Source organism: Enhydra lutris, unplaced genomic scaffold (genome assembly GCF_002288905.1).
Source record: "Enhydra lutris kenyoni isolate GAN:26980312 unplaced genomic scaffold, ASM228890v2 scaffoldscaffold11, whole genome shotgun sequence".
Classification (NCBI taxonomy): Eukaryota; Metazoa; Chordata; class Mammalia; order Carnivora; family Mustelidae; genus Enhydra; species Enhydra lutris.
The window spans coordinates 7,586,275-7,603,557 of NW_019154095.1; the positions used below are offsets into that span (position 1 = coordinate 7,586,275).

At 38.6% G+C, this 17,283-nt stretch overlaps 1 protein-coding gene across 1 annotated transcript; it reads right to left on the minus strand.

Moving 5' to 3' along the window:
* Positions 1-3,963: 3,963 nt before the first annotated feature.
* Positions 3,964-16,573, minus strand: LOC111144646 (spermatogenesis associated 4). The gene is given in 7 exon segments (XM_022499044.1): positions 3,964-4,034; positions 4,037-4,069; positions 7,053-7,169; positions 14,576-14,796; positions 14,904-15,022; positions 15,391-15,520; positions 16,356-16,573. Coding segments are annotated over 7 exon segments (909 nt in total).
* Between the last annotated feature and the right edge of the window lie 710 nt (positions 16,574-17,283).

The following is a 17,283-nucleotide window of genomic DNA, read 5'->3' on the forward strand; positions in this document are numbered from 1 at the left end:
GAATATTGGAATGACTGTTTTGACATATCAAAATGTAAGGTATGTATGACAGATCTTCAAGTTAACCAACACCCATACTGTCCTCTGTAAAATATATAGTAAACCAGTCGTTTCAGTTCATATTTAATAAGTTTCCAGTAATGAGTTTGATATGTATCAATAAATGGATACACAGTCAAAATACTTCCGAGTTTTATTATTTTTTAAAGAAAGCATTACCAAGTCTTTTGAACTGAAAGTAAATGTCCAGTTATAAAGGAATAGGTTCTATAAGCATAACAAAAATTGAGGAGTAAAAAACACAAATGCAGTTAAATCTGTATGAGAATTTACAGGTATGTGATAATAGTTTTTATTACCATTTAATATTTACAGTAATTTCTAATTGATTTATATTAACTCTATAACATAATTTATTTGAAAAAATTAGCTTCAAAGAAATTTCTGTAAGTACATATTAGTTGAAATTTGGGGTATATTATAAACTCAAGTTTTTTTTAAATATTAAAAGAGCAAAACTACTAAAAAAAAAAAAAAAGCCTGAGAAATGACTGCAAGTATTTCAGTTGCACTAGAATTCTCACTCAGAGGTCTATGAAATTAATGCATTACTGGGAAGAACGGTACTTTGATACTCAGATTGTTTTACAGAATTTATAATATAGATGTTTTTGTCTTACTACAGAGTGAGTTCCTATAATTAGAATAATTGTGGTTTTTATTATCTTTAAACTTGTTGCACTTAAAATAATTTTAAAATTTTCTTTAACAAGATTCTTAAAACAGTAAATAATATGTATTATGTATATATCTATTGCATTGACCAGCTCTAACTGTCAAAAAGATGTTACGGGCCTAAATTCTATTTTATAAAAAAAATTTAATGAACATATAGAAGAGAATGTATGCAGTGCATCAAAAGTATGAAACTTTTTTAATCCTTAGTGATAGGCATAACTCAAAATTTTTTAGATGAGGCGGATTTTTCATTAGCATGTATGTAGTAAAATCTTTTCATTCGTATATAGCAGTTGAACTCCTACTATAATTCTCCTTATTTTTGTTTTAAAATAGATTAAGAAGCCTATATTTTGTGCTTTAACTGCTTTAAAAGATCCACTGACTGTAAGTTATACATATATAAATGATTGTTTCCTTCTTCATTTTAAATGAATGCAGGAAAATATTTTATGTATAAACTATGAAAAATTCATATAACTCTTTAGCACATGAAGACAATAGAGGAGTAACCCAATTTGTGTCTAAAATCTAAATTGGATTGATTCAAGTACAAATCTGTTATTCTGACTTCTACAGTGTTCTATACCTTATTACCAGTTATAACTATGAATTCCTCATAGAACTGTGTCATTTGACCATGTCAGTTTGCATCTCTTGTGCCTTAATATGAAAAACAAAGCAATTTTTTAAATTTGTAGGTTTTCTATTGTTAAATTTCATATGTATGAAACCCAAATAATATGAACTTATTTTACTACTAAGAAAATGTCTATATTACTGATGTGTACAAATTATTTTCCAAGTTTAATTATGCTTTTATGAAAGAAGTCTCATTAGACAATGGTTTTAATAGCATTGGAAAAATATTTTGCCTATAAAAATTACCAGATGGTTAACACAGTTGCGACATCAAAATGAGTTATATCTTGTGAAAATATTATTTTCATGTCAATCAAAATTTATATATATTTATTGTCTATATTTCCATGAAATCATCCAGAGGTGTTCAGGAACATCATCACAGTAAAGCAATGACTTTTATTTTGTTGTCCTTATAATAGGAAGATTGACACTTTTTCAGTCTAAAGTCAAGAGGCATTCTGAATATAGTAAAGCCTCACCAATTGTTTATAAAACTTAGGGTTTCTTATTTAGTGTAGCAGTAATACAGAAGATATCTTCATTGTCAACTCTTACTAAGTTTTTATTGTGCCATATCTTTGAAACATTTATTCCTAAAGTAACTGATGAAAGTACTTTTATGCTAAATTTAAATACCATAGGACTGTGCTTAATGTGGCCTGTAGTTATCTAGATTTTTATGTATATAGGTATGAATGTATTTCAGGTCCCCTGAATTTCAATAAATACCACATTAAAACCAGACATGACAGTTAACTGCTAAGATGAGCATCAGTATTGTCCTCCAAACCACCACCGAGAGAACACTGTTTCTCCATAAAGGCTGGGTCTGAGTCATCAGAGATGTGAAGGGCTTGAGCTACCAAGTGACTACCTTACTTGGAAACCTAGAAAAATCACTTTGGACTGTCAGGAGGAGGATTCCCCAGGAAAAACTGACTACAATAAACCCTAAACTAATGAATACTAACAGCGTATCCAGAGCCTTCCGTTCGTGATAAGTGTTCTGTGGATTGGAAACTCTCCTAGAGGAGGCGCTCTAGCTCCTAGAAAAGCTCCTTGCTTCCTTCTGCCACAGATCGCTGGTGAAGCAAATGGCCTTCCTCAGATCCGCCTGTAGTGTTGGCCTCTCAATACAACTCCTCTTCAGGAAGCTCTTGAAGCTGCCGCTTTGCCTATGCCTGCTACCTTCATGTTCTTACGCACTCTGAAGTGAAACTTGTAAGACAAGCTCATCTTTTCCACAGCTCTCCAAAGGCCCCGCAGGAGTCCTGGGAACTTACCATAGTTAGGCCATGAGTGATTAGCTTTTTCAGGAGATTGAACATACGGTCAAGAGAAGAAAAAAGAAACTTTTAAAATGACTGTTTATCCAAATCTAATCCTTCTCTCTGGATCTTTTCCCCTGCCAAGGTTCAGAAGACTTGTTCCTATAACCCTTTTCTAAGGAACTATATTTTATGGGTTGAAAGTTATTCTCATAATCTTCTACTTTAGATTTGTCCCATTAGAACGCAAGGTTCACAGATAAATAACCTATAGCTGGTAAGATATGCATTTAAACTATACCCTTTACCTCAGATAAAACTGGATTCTAAACACACTCCCAAGAAGTAATCCTATTTCATCGGGGCTCTCTTTACTTTCTTTTACTAAATATTACCTGCCCCAAAATGTGAAATTAAACTGGGAAGTCTCTGGAGATAGAAATTCTAATAAAGCCAAGCCTTCAAAAATGCAGAACCACTGACAAGAGTTTAGCTGGAAATTGACAGGCACGTCATGGGATTCCGCATTCGAAATACTCCTGTTGGAAGTCGCAAATGAAACTGTTAATGAGATAGCATAAAGGTATGAATAATTCCCATTGAAGAAAAATGTCTGCCTGTGAATATGAAATTATAAGAAGGTAAGAAATATCATTATTCTTTCAAGATATCAGCTCGCTTTGGTTTCCTTCTACTGAAATTATGAGGAGTGGAAGCAACCAGTAGGAAATGTTTAATTGACCTGAATGATTTGCTAAACACCAGAACCAAATTCCAAGTGAAGCACAATTTTCCTTTCCCACCACTCACTATCAAAAGGGACACCTATTTTTAAAAAATGTTTCAAGCCAGGCTATTTATGGGGGTAAACAAGGTTCTCTGTGGGCCAGTGTATAATAATAATCATTCAGAATAAATTTGTTTATAAATGCATGTGATGTGTGAATATATATCAGGCAAAGTAGTAGCTCTTTTCATTTCTAATGAGGAAAATGTATTGCAAAGTAGACTCACCATTCCTACAGGATTTATGAGAAATAACTTTTACTTGTCATGGTGAATTATGTTAAACTGTACCTTTAAAATTATTCTTGCTCATTCTGTGTTATTTGATTTTGTATTTTTAACAGTAACCGCACGGGTGTTTAATAAATGGTTGTTGAATTGAAAAAGCATGTTCTTCAGCCCGATTATGGATGAGACACCACTTTAATTTACTAATATATCCAAGACTAGGTAATTCTGTCCCCTTAATGTGGCAGGAGATGGTGGCATCGCTTCTTCAAAGCCATTAGATGGGTACTTTTCAAGCTTATTTTTCCTCGTTTCTGATAGATTTCCTGGCAGATTCAAAAGAACATCTTCCAGCTTGCTTCACACACGTTTCTTAAGTGGATTGCCACCAACACCTGTATTTCCTGGAATATTTAAATAAACAACATTAAAATCAGTTTGTGGTTATTAGATATTTGCACAATGATCAGTGTTTCTAACACGCGAAACATGCAGAGTGCTGGGCAGCAGGCTGAGCGCAGGTTCGTCCAAATGCCTGGTGAACAGAATATTTAAAGCATGCGTGAGAGTAGCCGTAAGTAAAAAATCTGAATGTCACCCACTTCCAAAAGTCATTAGCCACGCCTAAAATAGCCAGGGCTGATTTGGGTGTATCTGACACCAAATATGCCTCAGTGATTTTTGGACGTTGCTTCTGAAAGCAGCTGAGGCAACTGCGCCATGATTTTCACAGTGCCGAGGTTTGGCAGACACACAGAGTTCATCGTTGAGTTTCTGGAACTCGGCACTGAAGCCTCCAAGCTGCCCAGACTCAGTTTGAACGAGAGGAGCCAGTGACGCCTAAGAAATCCGCTCCCCCCAACCCCCCGCTGGTCTCATATTTGCTAGATGTGAGGTTTAGGAAAACAAATGGAAGAATTTAAGTGTTAAAGAAAACAAAACAAAACAAAAAAGTAATGACCAATCTAGCAATTTTCACCACCTCTCAGATCAGTAGAAGCTTTTCAGATGAATGGCCTGTGGTTTCAGTGTCAATCTTAGATGGTAAACTGGGGCCCAGTTCCTGTGGTCTAGTTCTGCTTCTCCTTCCACTGACTTTCAAATTCTGTGAGCTGACCTGAGCTTACCACTCTACTCTTTTATGAGAAACAACTGAAAAAGGAGGAGAGTGGGGAGATGGGGTAACCCACAGGAGAGGGGAATGATGGGCATGAAGGGGGGCACGTGATGTGAGGAGAACTGGGTGTTATACACAACTAGTGAATCACTGAACACCACACCAAAAACGAACGATGTACTATATGCTGGCTAATTGAAGTTAAATTTAAAAAAGAAACAACTGAAATGGAATCCCTTGAACGAATTTGGGAAGAAAATAAAATTGAGCAAAACAGCTCTCATCCGTATAATTACCAAAGTCTGTTCGATTTGCTCATTACTTTCCATTCTGCCTAGATTAAGAGAATCCAGGTATCTGGAATAGGACTGAGAGACGTAAAAAGACAAAAGCCTGTTTCTTCTCATCCTGATCTGCCCTGAAAACCCCCATAGACCCATCATCCGCTTTTAAAAGGATAGAAAAAGACCACCGAAGTGAAGAAAAAGAGAGCACTGAGAGGATAAAATGGGGGAGAAGTTATTCATAGCGGCTCATACATGATTCAAATTGTAAAAGCAGGAATCCACTCTACTAGGGAGTTCTGATCTGAAATAATGATAGCATTATTTTTCCAAAAAGTCGTATGTGACCTTTAAGTTTTTCTGAAAAGAAAACAGAAATGAGGAATGCTCTTTAGCAATTCAAGTCCTGGGAGGCATCATTTTCTCAAATACGGACCCTTTGCATCTGTTTCTCACACTGGAAGGAAGCCCTGCTGCAACTCTGTCCTTCTGCCGTTTCTCTGCAGGTCCCAAAGCAAGTGGTCCTATGCTTCCCCGGCCCCAGTCAGGTCCAAGCAGCTGGAGGGGTTCACGAGCAAGTGAACCCAAAGCGCCCTGTGCAGGCTACCCCCTCAACCCACACCAACTGGGCCTCAGCCTGCCGGGGCTTCCACTGCAGGCCTCCCTATGGGCAGGAGGTTGAGACAGGGTGAAGGAGAGGCTGTGGGCCCAGAATCTGAGGGTGAAACTATGGATACATTTTTTTTTTTCATAGAAACATCATTAACTCACTCTGTTGGGTTCTGTAGTGCTGAGTTCCATGCCTCAGGCTTGTGAGGAGTTGGAGGTTTTCACGGCCTGGCCTAATGTCTAGATGTTAAGTGCGCCCCGAGAAATGGTAGCTCTAGCAGGCCGTTAGCTAGAGAGTGACATGTGATCAAATAGAGCTTGGAAAACACTCGATTGGTACCTCTGCTCTTTAATATTTACAATGCACATTAGCATATAAAAGGCTCTGTGAAATCCTAAGTTGAAAGGAAGGAATCTGTTGACATTGCTTTTCCAGACCTTATGTAAATAAAGACCTTTTTTTTCTCCCATGAAATCCCTTAGCATGGTAGAAAGCATCCCCTGTAGCAGATGTCCCCAAATATCTTCCATCAAAGGCCTGACAGCCAATATTTCAGGCTTCGTGGTAGGTTTGTCAGATAAAAGATGGACCCTCAGTTAAATCTGAATTTCAGATAAACTGAATAATTTTTAATAAATATATGTCCTCAACATGTCCCCAGAATTATTAGTTGTATTGGTTCTGTCTGTCTGTATTCGCTAAGTCTAGAAACTTCTTTGTGGGCAACGCCGGGCCGTGACTGGGCTGTGACTGGGCTCTGCTGTTGGGCGAAATGTGCCGCAGACAAGGCATAAAGAACAGGCGTGGCCAGCTTCCAATACAACGTTATTTATGGACGTGGAAATTTGAATTTTATATAATGATCTTGTGTCAGGAAATATCACTTTTCTTTTGATATATTTTTTTCAGCCACAGAAGAATGTGAAAGCCATCCTTAACTTGCAGGCTGTGTAAAAACAGACAGGATACTGACTTGGGCCTGTGGGCTGTGGTTTGCCATGCTATCAATGCTTTCTGAACTACCGGGGTTTAAACAAGTGGCTTCTCATGATACAACCGCTGGGGAAATTAAGGCATGCGTGTGTCCTTTGCTGCCTTGAGACGATCTGTCACCCCTGCTAGAGAACTGAGCTTTGAGCTCTGCCGATGAGCCCTGCCTGTTCCAGACTCACCTGCCTCTGAGAAATCATAGCAGAAATGATGGTGCTTAGCAGAACCCGGGACCCTCCCATCTGTCAAAAGAATAGCAGCCTAGCAACCCTACGCACAGTGGTAGACTGACGGCCTAGACCAACGTTTTAACTACTTTTTGAAATGTAAAGGAACAAAGTAGAAACAGTCATTTAACTGGTAACAAGTTAAAAATAACAACTCACCTAAAACAGGAGCAACGCCGTCCCTCGAAATCATGGCCTTGTGCTTGCACCCAGACACTTGGGGAGGAAGACGACTGAGAGTACGTTCTCCCACTGTTGGTTTGACCTCAAACCATTCTAGAAAATATGAGTACAGAAACTCTTGGTTAGAAATTCACTATGGCCATGGCCAAAATAAGACGCCACAGTTTACAAATTGGGCAAATTCTTTAGACGCCTCTTTAATCATCGTCTTAAGAGTGGTGTGGAAAGGGAGGTTATTAGACCTTTCCCCACATTGTCCACACCTCTGAGCCACAAAATGGTTGCTTTAAAGACAATATATTTGTGTTCCTATTGGTTTCTTTTTTTTTTTTTAAGATTTTATTTATTTATTTGACAGAGACAGAGATCACAAGGAGTCAGAGAAGCAGGCAGAGAGAGAGGGGGAAGCAGGCTCCCCGCTGAGCAGAGAGCCCGATGTGGGGCTCGATCCCAGGACCCTGAGATCATGACCCGAGCTGAAGGCAGAGGCTTTAACCCACTGAGCCACCCAGGTGCCCCTCCTATTGGTTTCTTAATAAGTTTTTTTTAATAATAATATGTATACAGAAAAGTGGTCAAATCATGTGTTTGCAGTCTATCAAATTTTTGGAATGAATACACCTGGGGTGTATTATTAGTACAAATCCTCTGCTTATCCCTCCCATACAGCACCCTAAAAAGAGAACACTGTATTGACTTCTGTCATAACAGGTGAGATGATATTTTTATATTTCATGCATGTTTTTATATTTCATTTATATTTCATATATTTCAAAATCATACAGGATTTATTTCATTTTTCAAAACTGTTTATACTATAAAAAGAGTGACTTAAAATTACTTCTATGTTTCCTACATTTCTCATTAAATCTATAAACTATCACACTTGGACATTAATTTCCCTGTGCTTCTAAAGATCACTTACCCCTCCTCTGTAGCCCCCAACCTTCACTGAGGCTTGAAGAAGAGTCTAAGGTAATTTCTACTTATCAGTCAGACCCTGTTGGTGCTCTATACAGCTCTGGTCAGTAACATTCTCAGACCTATAATTATCATAGTTAATTACTTTGAGCTTAAAATCAGGAGTCTCAAAAATCAAGACTGGTGAGAATAGAATATTGTTCAAGAATCTGAAGGGTTGAAGTGGCCCATAGGTAAAGGGAAATTGGTCGAAGAAAGACAAGAGAGATAAAGGTTAGCTTTGCACAAAGAGGGTTGTGTTTTGTTCTAGAAATCCCAACTAGAGCCAATGAGAAGCAAAAATGGTGAGATCGACTAAAGGTAAGCAAATGTTAGGTATAAAGAATAATTGTATCTGTTTTGTGGTATTAAAAAAATAACTTGACAAATAAAATGCTGAAGAGTGGTAGGGGGCTGGCCAGGAGTCATCGGTGTCATAGTGTTTTAGGGTCCTTATAGTTAGAGAAAGTAAAGATATTAATTTCAGATTAGGATAAATTTACATGTTAAAATGTTTAGGGTGGCACTAAAAAGAGTAGAAATTTAAAATTTTCCAAAGTAGTAGGATCAGGTGTGGGGGGAGTCTTTTAAAAAAATTTAATCTGAAAGAAAAGATAGGTGAGACAAAAACAAGAAACAGAAAAAGAAAGCAAAGACCATGAAATAATATGATAGATGTGAATGCAAATGTAACAGTCGGCAGTTCTACTGAATTCATAACATTTAAAGTCACAGTCAATGAAATAACAAAGATCCATGCAACAGGATACTTCAAAGATGAATTGCAAGACTTGCTTTAGCAAGTGTCAGCACTTACTGTCAAGCAATAGTAACTAAGACAGTGTGGTGTTGCAGTCGCACAGGGGTAGACAAGACCAGCAAGTGCCTGGAAACAGGCCCATATATATAAAGAAACTGGAAACATTTGAGACATGAGGGTGTTACGAACCAGTGAGAAAAGAACAAGATTGTTCAAGAGATGGTCTGCAATAGAACTTGTTCTCCATTTCATTTGCAGACAAATTCAGATCTTAAGAGACTAACCCCTTACCAGATCTATGCTTTGCAAACATTTTTTTTTCCATTTTATAGGTTCCTTTTTCACTCTTGTTTTCTTTTTTATGTGGAAGCCTTTTTGATAGAATCCCAATTTGTTTTGCTTTTGTTTCTTGTGCTTCAGATGTCATCTCCAAAAAATCATTGCCAATGCCAGTGTCAAGAAAGTTTTTTCCTGTGTACTCTTCTAGTTGTTTTATGGCTTTGGGTCTTATGTTTAAGACCTGTTCTGGTCTTATGCTGGGGTGTGAGGTAAGGGTCCAATCTCATTCTTCCTACAAATGCATTTCCAATTTTCTCAGCATGATTTGTTGAGATTATCTTTTCCCCATTGTGTGTTCTTGGCATCCTTATTGAAGATCAAGTGTCTGTAAATGCATGGATGTATTTCTGGACTTGCCATTTTGTTTCATTGGTCTATATGTTTTTACGCCAGTATCTTACTATTTTAATTACTATAGCTTTGTATTACAGTGTGAAATCAGGAAGTGTGATGCCTCCAGCTTTGTTCTTCTTTCTCAAAATTGCTTTTGGCTTTTTGGGTTCTTTTTTGTTTCCATAGGAATTCAGGATTGTTTTTTCTATTTCTGTAAAGACTACCATTGAAATTTTGCAAGCTTGCTTTGAATCTATAGATCGATTGGGTAGTATAGACATTTTAACAATATTAATTCTTCTAATCCATGAACATGGGATGTCTTTCCATTTATCTGTCTTCTTTTATTTCCTTCACCAATGTTTTATAATTTATAATGTTTAACTATGTAAAATGTAATATCCAAAACATATAAGGACTCATACAATTCAATAGCGGACAAAACAAATAACCCAACTAAAAACTGGGTAAAGGACCTGAGCAGACATTTCTCAAAATAAGGAATACAGGAGCACTGCCTATCTTGGTTAGTGGAGTGTGTGACTCCCAATCTTGCGGTTATGAGTTTGAGCCCCATGTTGAGTGTAGATCGTACTTAAAAATACAGTCTTTTGGGGCACCTGGGTGGCTCAGTGGGTTAAAGTTTCTACCTTCAGCTCAGGTCATGATCCCAGGGTCCTGGGATCAAGCCCCGCATCCGGCTCTCTGCTTAGCAGGGACCCTGCTTCCCCCCTCCACCCCCACTCTGCCTGCTTCTGCCCTACCTGTGATCTCTGTCTGTCAAATAAATAAAATATTTTTTAAAAATAAAGTCTTTTAAAAAACAAGATATACAAATGGCCAACAGATATTTAAAGAGGTACTCAACATCACTAGTCATGATCAGTAATCAGGGAAATGCAATCAAAACCACAGTAATATATCATCATACACCTGTTAGAATCACTATTATCAAAAAAGACAAAATATAAAAAGTGTTGGTGAGAATGTGGAAGAAAAGAGAATGTGGAAACAAAGAAAATTTACATTCTGTTGGCAGAATGTAAATTTGTACAGCCATTATGGAAAATAGTGTAAAGACCCAAAATTAAAAATAGAAATACTGTATGATCCAACAATACCATTTCTGGGTATATATCCAAAGGAAATGAAATCAGTATTTCAGAGAGGTATCTGTACCATGTTCATTGCAACATTATTCATAGTAGCCAAAGATAGGGAAATGTCCAAAATGTATAAAGAAAATGTATAAATGAATGTATAAAGAAAATGCGGTATGAATGTGTACACACACACACACACACACACACACACAAAATGGAATATTAATCAGCCTTTATGCTAAATGAAATAAGCCAGACATGGAAAAACAAATACTGCATGATTTCACTTCTAGGTGGACTCAAAAATAGAGTCATAGGAGCAGAGAGTAGAATGGTAATGTCCAGGGATTGGGGGGAAGGGGACCTGGGGAGATGCTGGTCAAAGGTATGCAAGATGGATAAATTCTGCAGGTCTAATATACAGCATGGTGACTACAGTTAATAGTGTATTGTGTACTTGAAATTTCCTAAGAGTGTTGATCCTAAGCATACTCACCATACCAAGCAAACAAAGAAAAAAAGAAAAAAAGAAAAAAGAAGGAAACAAAGAAAATGACAATCATGTGAGACGATGGATATGTTTGATTGCAGTGATTATACAAGTATATTTACATCAAAACATGAAGTTGTACACCTTAAATATATATACTTTCTATTTGTCAATTATAACTCAATAAAGTTGAAAAAAATCTTAAAAGTGAAAGGCTAACATAGCAACAATTTTCTGGATATGTCTCCTGAGGCAAGGGAAATAAAAACAAAATAAACTATTGGGACTACATCAAAATAAAAAGCTTCTGCACAGTGAAGGAAACAATAAAACTAAAAGGCCATCTGTGGAATGGGAGAAGATATTTGCAAATGACGTATGTGATAAACGGTCAGTATCCAAAAAATATAAAGAACTTATACAACTCAACACCCCCCAAAAATCCAATTTAAAATAGGCAGAAGACATAAACAGACATTTCTTCAAAGAAGACATCCAGATGGTCAACAGATACACGAAAAGATGCTCAATATCACTCATTATCAGGGAAATGCAAATCAAAATTACAATGAGATACCATTTCACACCTGTCAGAATCACTAAAATCAATGACACAAGAAAGAAGTGTTGGTGAGCATGTGGAGAAAAAGACACCCTCACGCACTGTCGGTGGGAATGCAAACTCATGCAGCCACCGTGGAAAACAATATGGAGCTTCCTTAAAAACAGAACCACCCAACAATCCAGTAGTCCTGCTATTGGGTATTTACAGAAAGAATACAAAAACACTAATTCAAAGAAATTAATATACTTCTGTGTTTATTGCAGCATTATTTACTCTAGCTAAACTATGGAAGCAGCCCAGGTGTCCATCGATAAATGAATAAAGAAGAGGTAGTATGTGTGTGTACGTAAATAATGGAATTTTACTCAACCGTAAAAATGAATGAAATCTTGCCATTTACAACAATGTGGATGAGGCTAGAGAGTACAATGCTAAGCCAAATAAATCAGAGAAAGACAAATACCGTATGATTTCCCTCATATGTGGACTTTAAGAAACAAAACAATTGAGCAAGGGAAAAAAAGAGCAGCAAACCAAAAAACAGACTGTTAACTCTAGAGAACAAACTGAAGGTTACCAGAGGCAGGTGGATGGGGGGGATGGGTGCAGTAGGTGATGGGGATGAAGGTGTGCACTTATGATGAGCACTGGGCGACATGTGGAGGTGTTGAATGACTATATTGTACACCTGAAACGAATACAACACTGTATGCTAACTTTACTGGAATTGAAAATTAAAAAATAAAAGGGAAGGGCTAAATAAACTTCAGGAAATTTAAATATAGGAGAATTTTTTTTTATAACCCCATGATGCCAACAGTATTAACCATGAAGTTTGTATTTTTCATTTCTGCCATAACAAATTTCCATAAATTTGGTGACTTACAAACAACAGCCATTTTTATCTCAGAGTATAGAAATCTGAGAGCTTCTTTTAGAGTCTCACCTGGCTGAAATCAAGGTGTTGGCAGGGCGGCATTCCTTCTGGAAGCCCTGGGGATGAATCCTCTCCCATGCTCATTCGGGTTTTTGGCAGAATGTGATTCCTTGCATCTCTAGGTTCAAAGTCGCTATCTGGTTGCTGGCTATCCCCAAGGTTGTTCTTCCCTCTTTGAGGCCACGCCCCTACCTTCCTGTGGTCTCTGAATGGCCCCAGCAACAAGAGAAGGTTGAGGCCCTCTCACACTTCAGATCACTCCTATTTCCTCTTCTGCCTCATTGCTTGATTCCACTTGGAGAAAGATCTCTGCTTTTAAATGCTCCTGTGATTAGACTGGACCCACTGAGTAGCCCAGCATTAACTCCCTACTTCAAGGTCTGCAGCTTCTGCAAAGCCTCTTTTGCCATGTTATGCCACATATTCACAGGTGCCGGGGCCTCGGGCATGAACAAGAATGGAAATCCCATTCTGCCTACTACAAAGATGGATAGAATCTAAATTAAGAAATATACATGAATGAAATTAAGAAGAAAAATTGTGTGCATGAATTGTTTTTTGTTTTTTTTTTTTAACATCAAGGATATTATAAACAAAGGTGGCACAAGAGTGGTCACTCTCAGAGGGAACTATGGAGAATCCAGTCAGAAGGACACCGGCAGAATGTGAAGGTATCGATAACATGTCACGTCATAGAGCATAAAGGAGGGATACAGAAACGTTGAACCATTGTCGTCTTTAAATTGTACATACACATTATATGCATGCATGTATGACAAAAGTCACAGCAAAATTTGAATGTTTAAGAGACATACAAAAGAATATGAAAATAAAATTCCACAACAGGATTAATAACCTCAATTCTTTCTCTACTCACAAATTCATGAGTGGAACCAGAAGTGAGAGCAAATCAAGGAAGAGAAACAAAAAATGACAGGCAATGGCAGATGAACAAAGTAACAGAGAACAAAATGCAATATACCCAACTCACAGTTAGGGTGAAGTGACAGTTACTGCTCTCCTTTCCTTCCAGGGACTAGAGAGAAAATGGCTCTTCAGAAAATTGGGGTTCAAAAGAGAGGAATCCTAATGACTACAGCTACCTTATTCCCTAATGGTTTGGATGCCATGGTCACGATGAAGTCACTACATGCTGGAATCAAGGACTAAAAAAATTCCAGGACTTCCAGGACACGAGTGGTGTTAGAAAAGAAAAAGAGAGAGAGAGAGAGAGAGAAAGTTTACTTGCCATCTGTTGGGACTCCGATGGCAAATGCTCTGGATGCTTTGAGAATATTTCAGTGATACCTCTGGAAGGTTGCCGAGGGTTACCCCAATCTGCCTTGCCTTACCTTACCCAATCTACGCCTGGAAGCTACTACAGAAAGGATAACACTGACCATATGATAAAGAGCATCTAGAGTGAATCATGGTAGTCAGGCTTTTCCTGTAGTATTTATATCCAGATGAAGTCTTAAATATTCCCATCTTCTTTAGTAACTTAAGACGCTATGTGAACTTCTTATTTCCCACAAATTTTATGTGAACACTTTCACTAGCATTTTTCTTCAAAGTATTAATATACTAGGTTAAGCTATGCTTGCATTAGAAAAATTATTACATAGGGGCCTGGTGGCTCAATAGGTTAAAGCCTCTGCCTTTGGCTCAGGTCATGATCTCAGGGTCTTGGAATAGGGTCCTGGGATCAGCCCTGCTTGGGATCTCTGCTCAGCAGGGAGCCTGCTTCCCCCTCTCTCTCTGCCTGCCTCTCTGCCTCCTTGTGATCTCTGTCAAATAAATAAAATCTTTTTAAAAAAAGGAAAAATTATTACATAAACCACTCCAATGATAATAAATCATTCCACTGCTAGCATAAAGTAGCTATTTTCCCTTTAAGCCAGCGACAGCGAAAGAAGAAATGAGACAGACAACAACCGGCTTTTCTTTCATCTGTACTCAAGTATAGCTTCATTAAGTTGGGAAGAACTCAACTATTTCCAAGGAAAACTTACTTGGATTCAATTTTCTGCTCAGTTTTCTTTGCAACATTTGTAAAAGCAAGAGGAACTCTACTTTAAGTTCATTGCTGAGTATGTTGGGATTGCTTATCATTTCGGATAATCTGATGTTATTTTTAATCGACTTTGAAGCTGTAGACCGAGGAACCAGGGGCAAATGCATCTGGTAACTGTAGTCCGTGAAATTCACGAGGTCATCCTGGATGCTTTTAATTCTGGAAACAAAAAATGAACTGTCGACAAGCCACATTTTCGTAACGAGACTGATATTATAAAATTTTCATCTTAAACTGTATCGCTAGAAAAATTCCGAATGACTTACTCTCGATGTGTTAACAAGGTATAAACCTCTTGGATCAGGATTTCAGGTACGCCAGCTTTGCAATGAATTGTTCCATGGATTAGCTCTTTAGATAATTTAAATTTTTTTCTTGCCAGGAACTTTAATAGTAGAAAGAAAGTATTTTCATTATAAGAAGTTCTATACAAATCTCCAATTACAATGAATTCATTTAAATCCCCCTTTTGTCTCTCAACTATTTTTTTGGTGTTTAACATGTTAATTATTAAAAAATATTATTCTTCAGGAAGAAAACCAATTATTCTGTTCCATTCCAATTTGAAATGAGTATGCTCAGTTTCATAAGTGACACTTGACAAATTTTAAAAACATTCTTTTCAATTACAGAGAGATGAGCAGCGAACTCCATCGCACAACCACACCCACACATTGTAGATATCCAAGAGGTCAGGAGTACACCTTTAAAGACACAAAATTCTTAACAAAGTGTGAGTGACTGAGAACTTACCTGCTCCAACTGTGCCCAGTTATCCAACTTGACTTTCAAAGAAGTTCCATTTTCAAAGGATGACAATTTAAGGTCCCAGGGATAATATATAGTGAATATTTCTGCAATCAGGAAACCATTTGAAAAATCCCTGATCCATACGTAGATAGCATTAAGGAAATGAAATAAAATGTAGTTACTTTAACAGTTGTAGTATTTTATAATCAATTAACACCGATTAAATGAATATTCCATACTGATGGCAAATAAGAAAAAATTACATTTGTTGGATCAGTGCTCTGAGGAAGATTTGCTATGGAATAGAGTTTTGATAAGGTTAGATACACACCAGAGGCTTTGGCGTCCTTTTTATGAACCCATACTGTTAGTCTGTATTGAATCTGCATTTTAACAAGATCCCTAGGTGATTCCTAGGCATATTGAAAATTTCAGGCACATCTTTATTAAGAAATATTGAAATTAGTAAACCAGAGTCCTTGACTGCAAAAAAATGTGATCGTCTTCCTATTTGTGGAAGTTAGTTCGCATTCCCAGAGCAGGTATTAACTGCCTGTTAGGTTCGGGGTGGCTGACTGAAGGAGACAGACGCCGTCCGGAGGGTAAACTGATCCCCACAGGTGTTAGTTGATGTCCAGCGTCTCTAGAGAAAGAGGCTTGACTGTTGAAATGTTTTTGTGGACACCGAGGCGCTCTACATTAGCCTAAGTCTGAACTGTGATGATTGACTGAACGGGTAAATGGGTGGATGCGTCCTCGTGTGTGGTGTGGACCCGCTCCCCAGAGCAGCAGGTGTATTTGTGCCGGTGTGCGCTGAGCCGGCAGAGGTCTGGGTCGGAAACCTAGACTGGGCGGAGCAGGCAAGCTGAGTGGGGCGGCCCCTGAGCGGCGACGGGGCAGGAGGGGCAAGGGGGTCGTCCGTGGGTCCCCGGGATGCTCAGGCCAGTGTAGGCGGCTCGCTCCTGCACCTGTTGACGTTCCTGGGGAAGAAAGTGAGATCGAGGCCCTGGAGCCAGCGCAGAACCGACCGAGACAGGCGGGAGCTCTTCGGTGGATGAGGATAGACCAGACATTTCTTAGGCTTCCCTCGGGTGGGAGCAGCTGGCTGTAGCGAAAATGACGGTGACTTGGGCAGGGCTGCCGCCGGCAGTATCAAAAACCCTCCTCCCAGGCCGGCGGCAGCCATGTCGCTTTCTAAGTTGCTAAGGCAACACTGCGGCGGGGCGGGGCCTGCGGGGGCGGAGCCTCAGCGAGGCCGAGGGAACTCGGGGGGTGGGGCGGGGCCTCGGCGCTGCTGGGCGGGGCCTGTGGTTGGGCGGGGCTTCAGTGGGGTAGGCGGGGGCCAAAGGGGGTCCCCCAGTTTGGGGAGCTGACGCTTGGGAATGGGGGACACGATCCCTGGCCTCATTGGGTGGACGCTTTCAATTTTGGTTGTGGCTAGACTCCTAACCAGCTTGGAACTACCACCCAAACCCCTTGCTTGCCCTTATAAATTTACTTTTTTTTAAACATTGTGGTTTCAGCCCACAAAATAGGCTTGAAAAAGGCCTATTTTCAGTCAAGCATTTTGAGGAGAATGTGAAAAGTTTCCAGAAGACAAGGTCGGTTTTTGTTCAGAAATTGTCAGTTCTAGGGTATTTGCTCCAAAACGCCAAAGAAAAAGTTTTCGGAATTAAAATGAATAAATGTCTAACGTCTACAGACTTAACATGCTTCCTTAGTTATGACATTCATAAAAATTACATAATATTCAAAATTACTCAAAAATAATTTGTAAGTTTTCACATTTCACAAAGATGTATATATGATTCTTTCCTTCAACAATTATTTGAGTCCCTAGTATATGCCAGGCACTGGCCTAGTCATCTGGGATTTATCAGTGAACAATGCATAGGA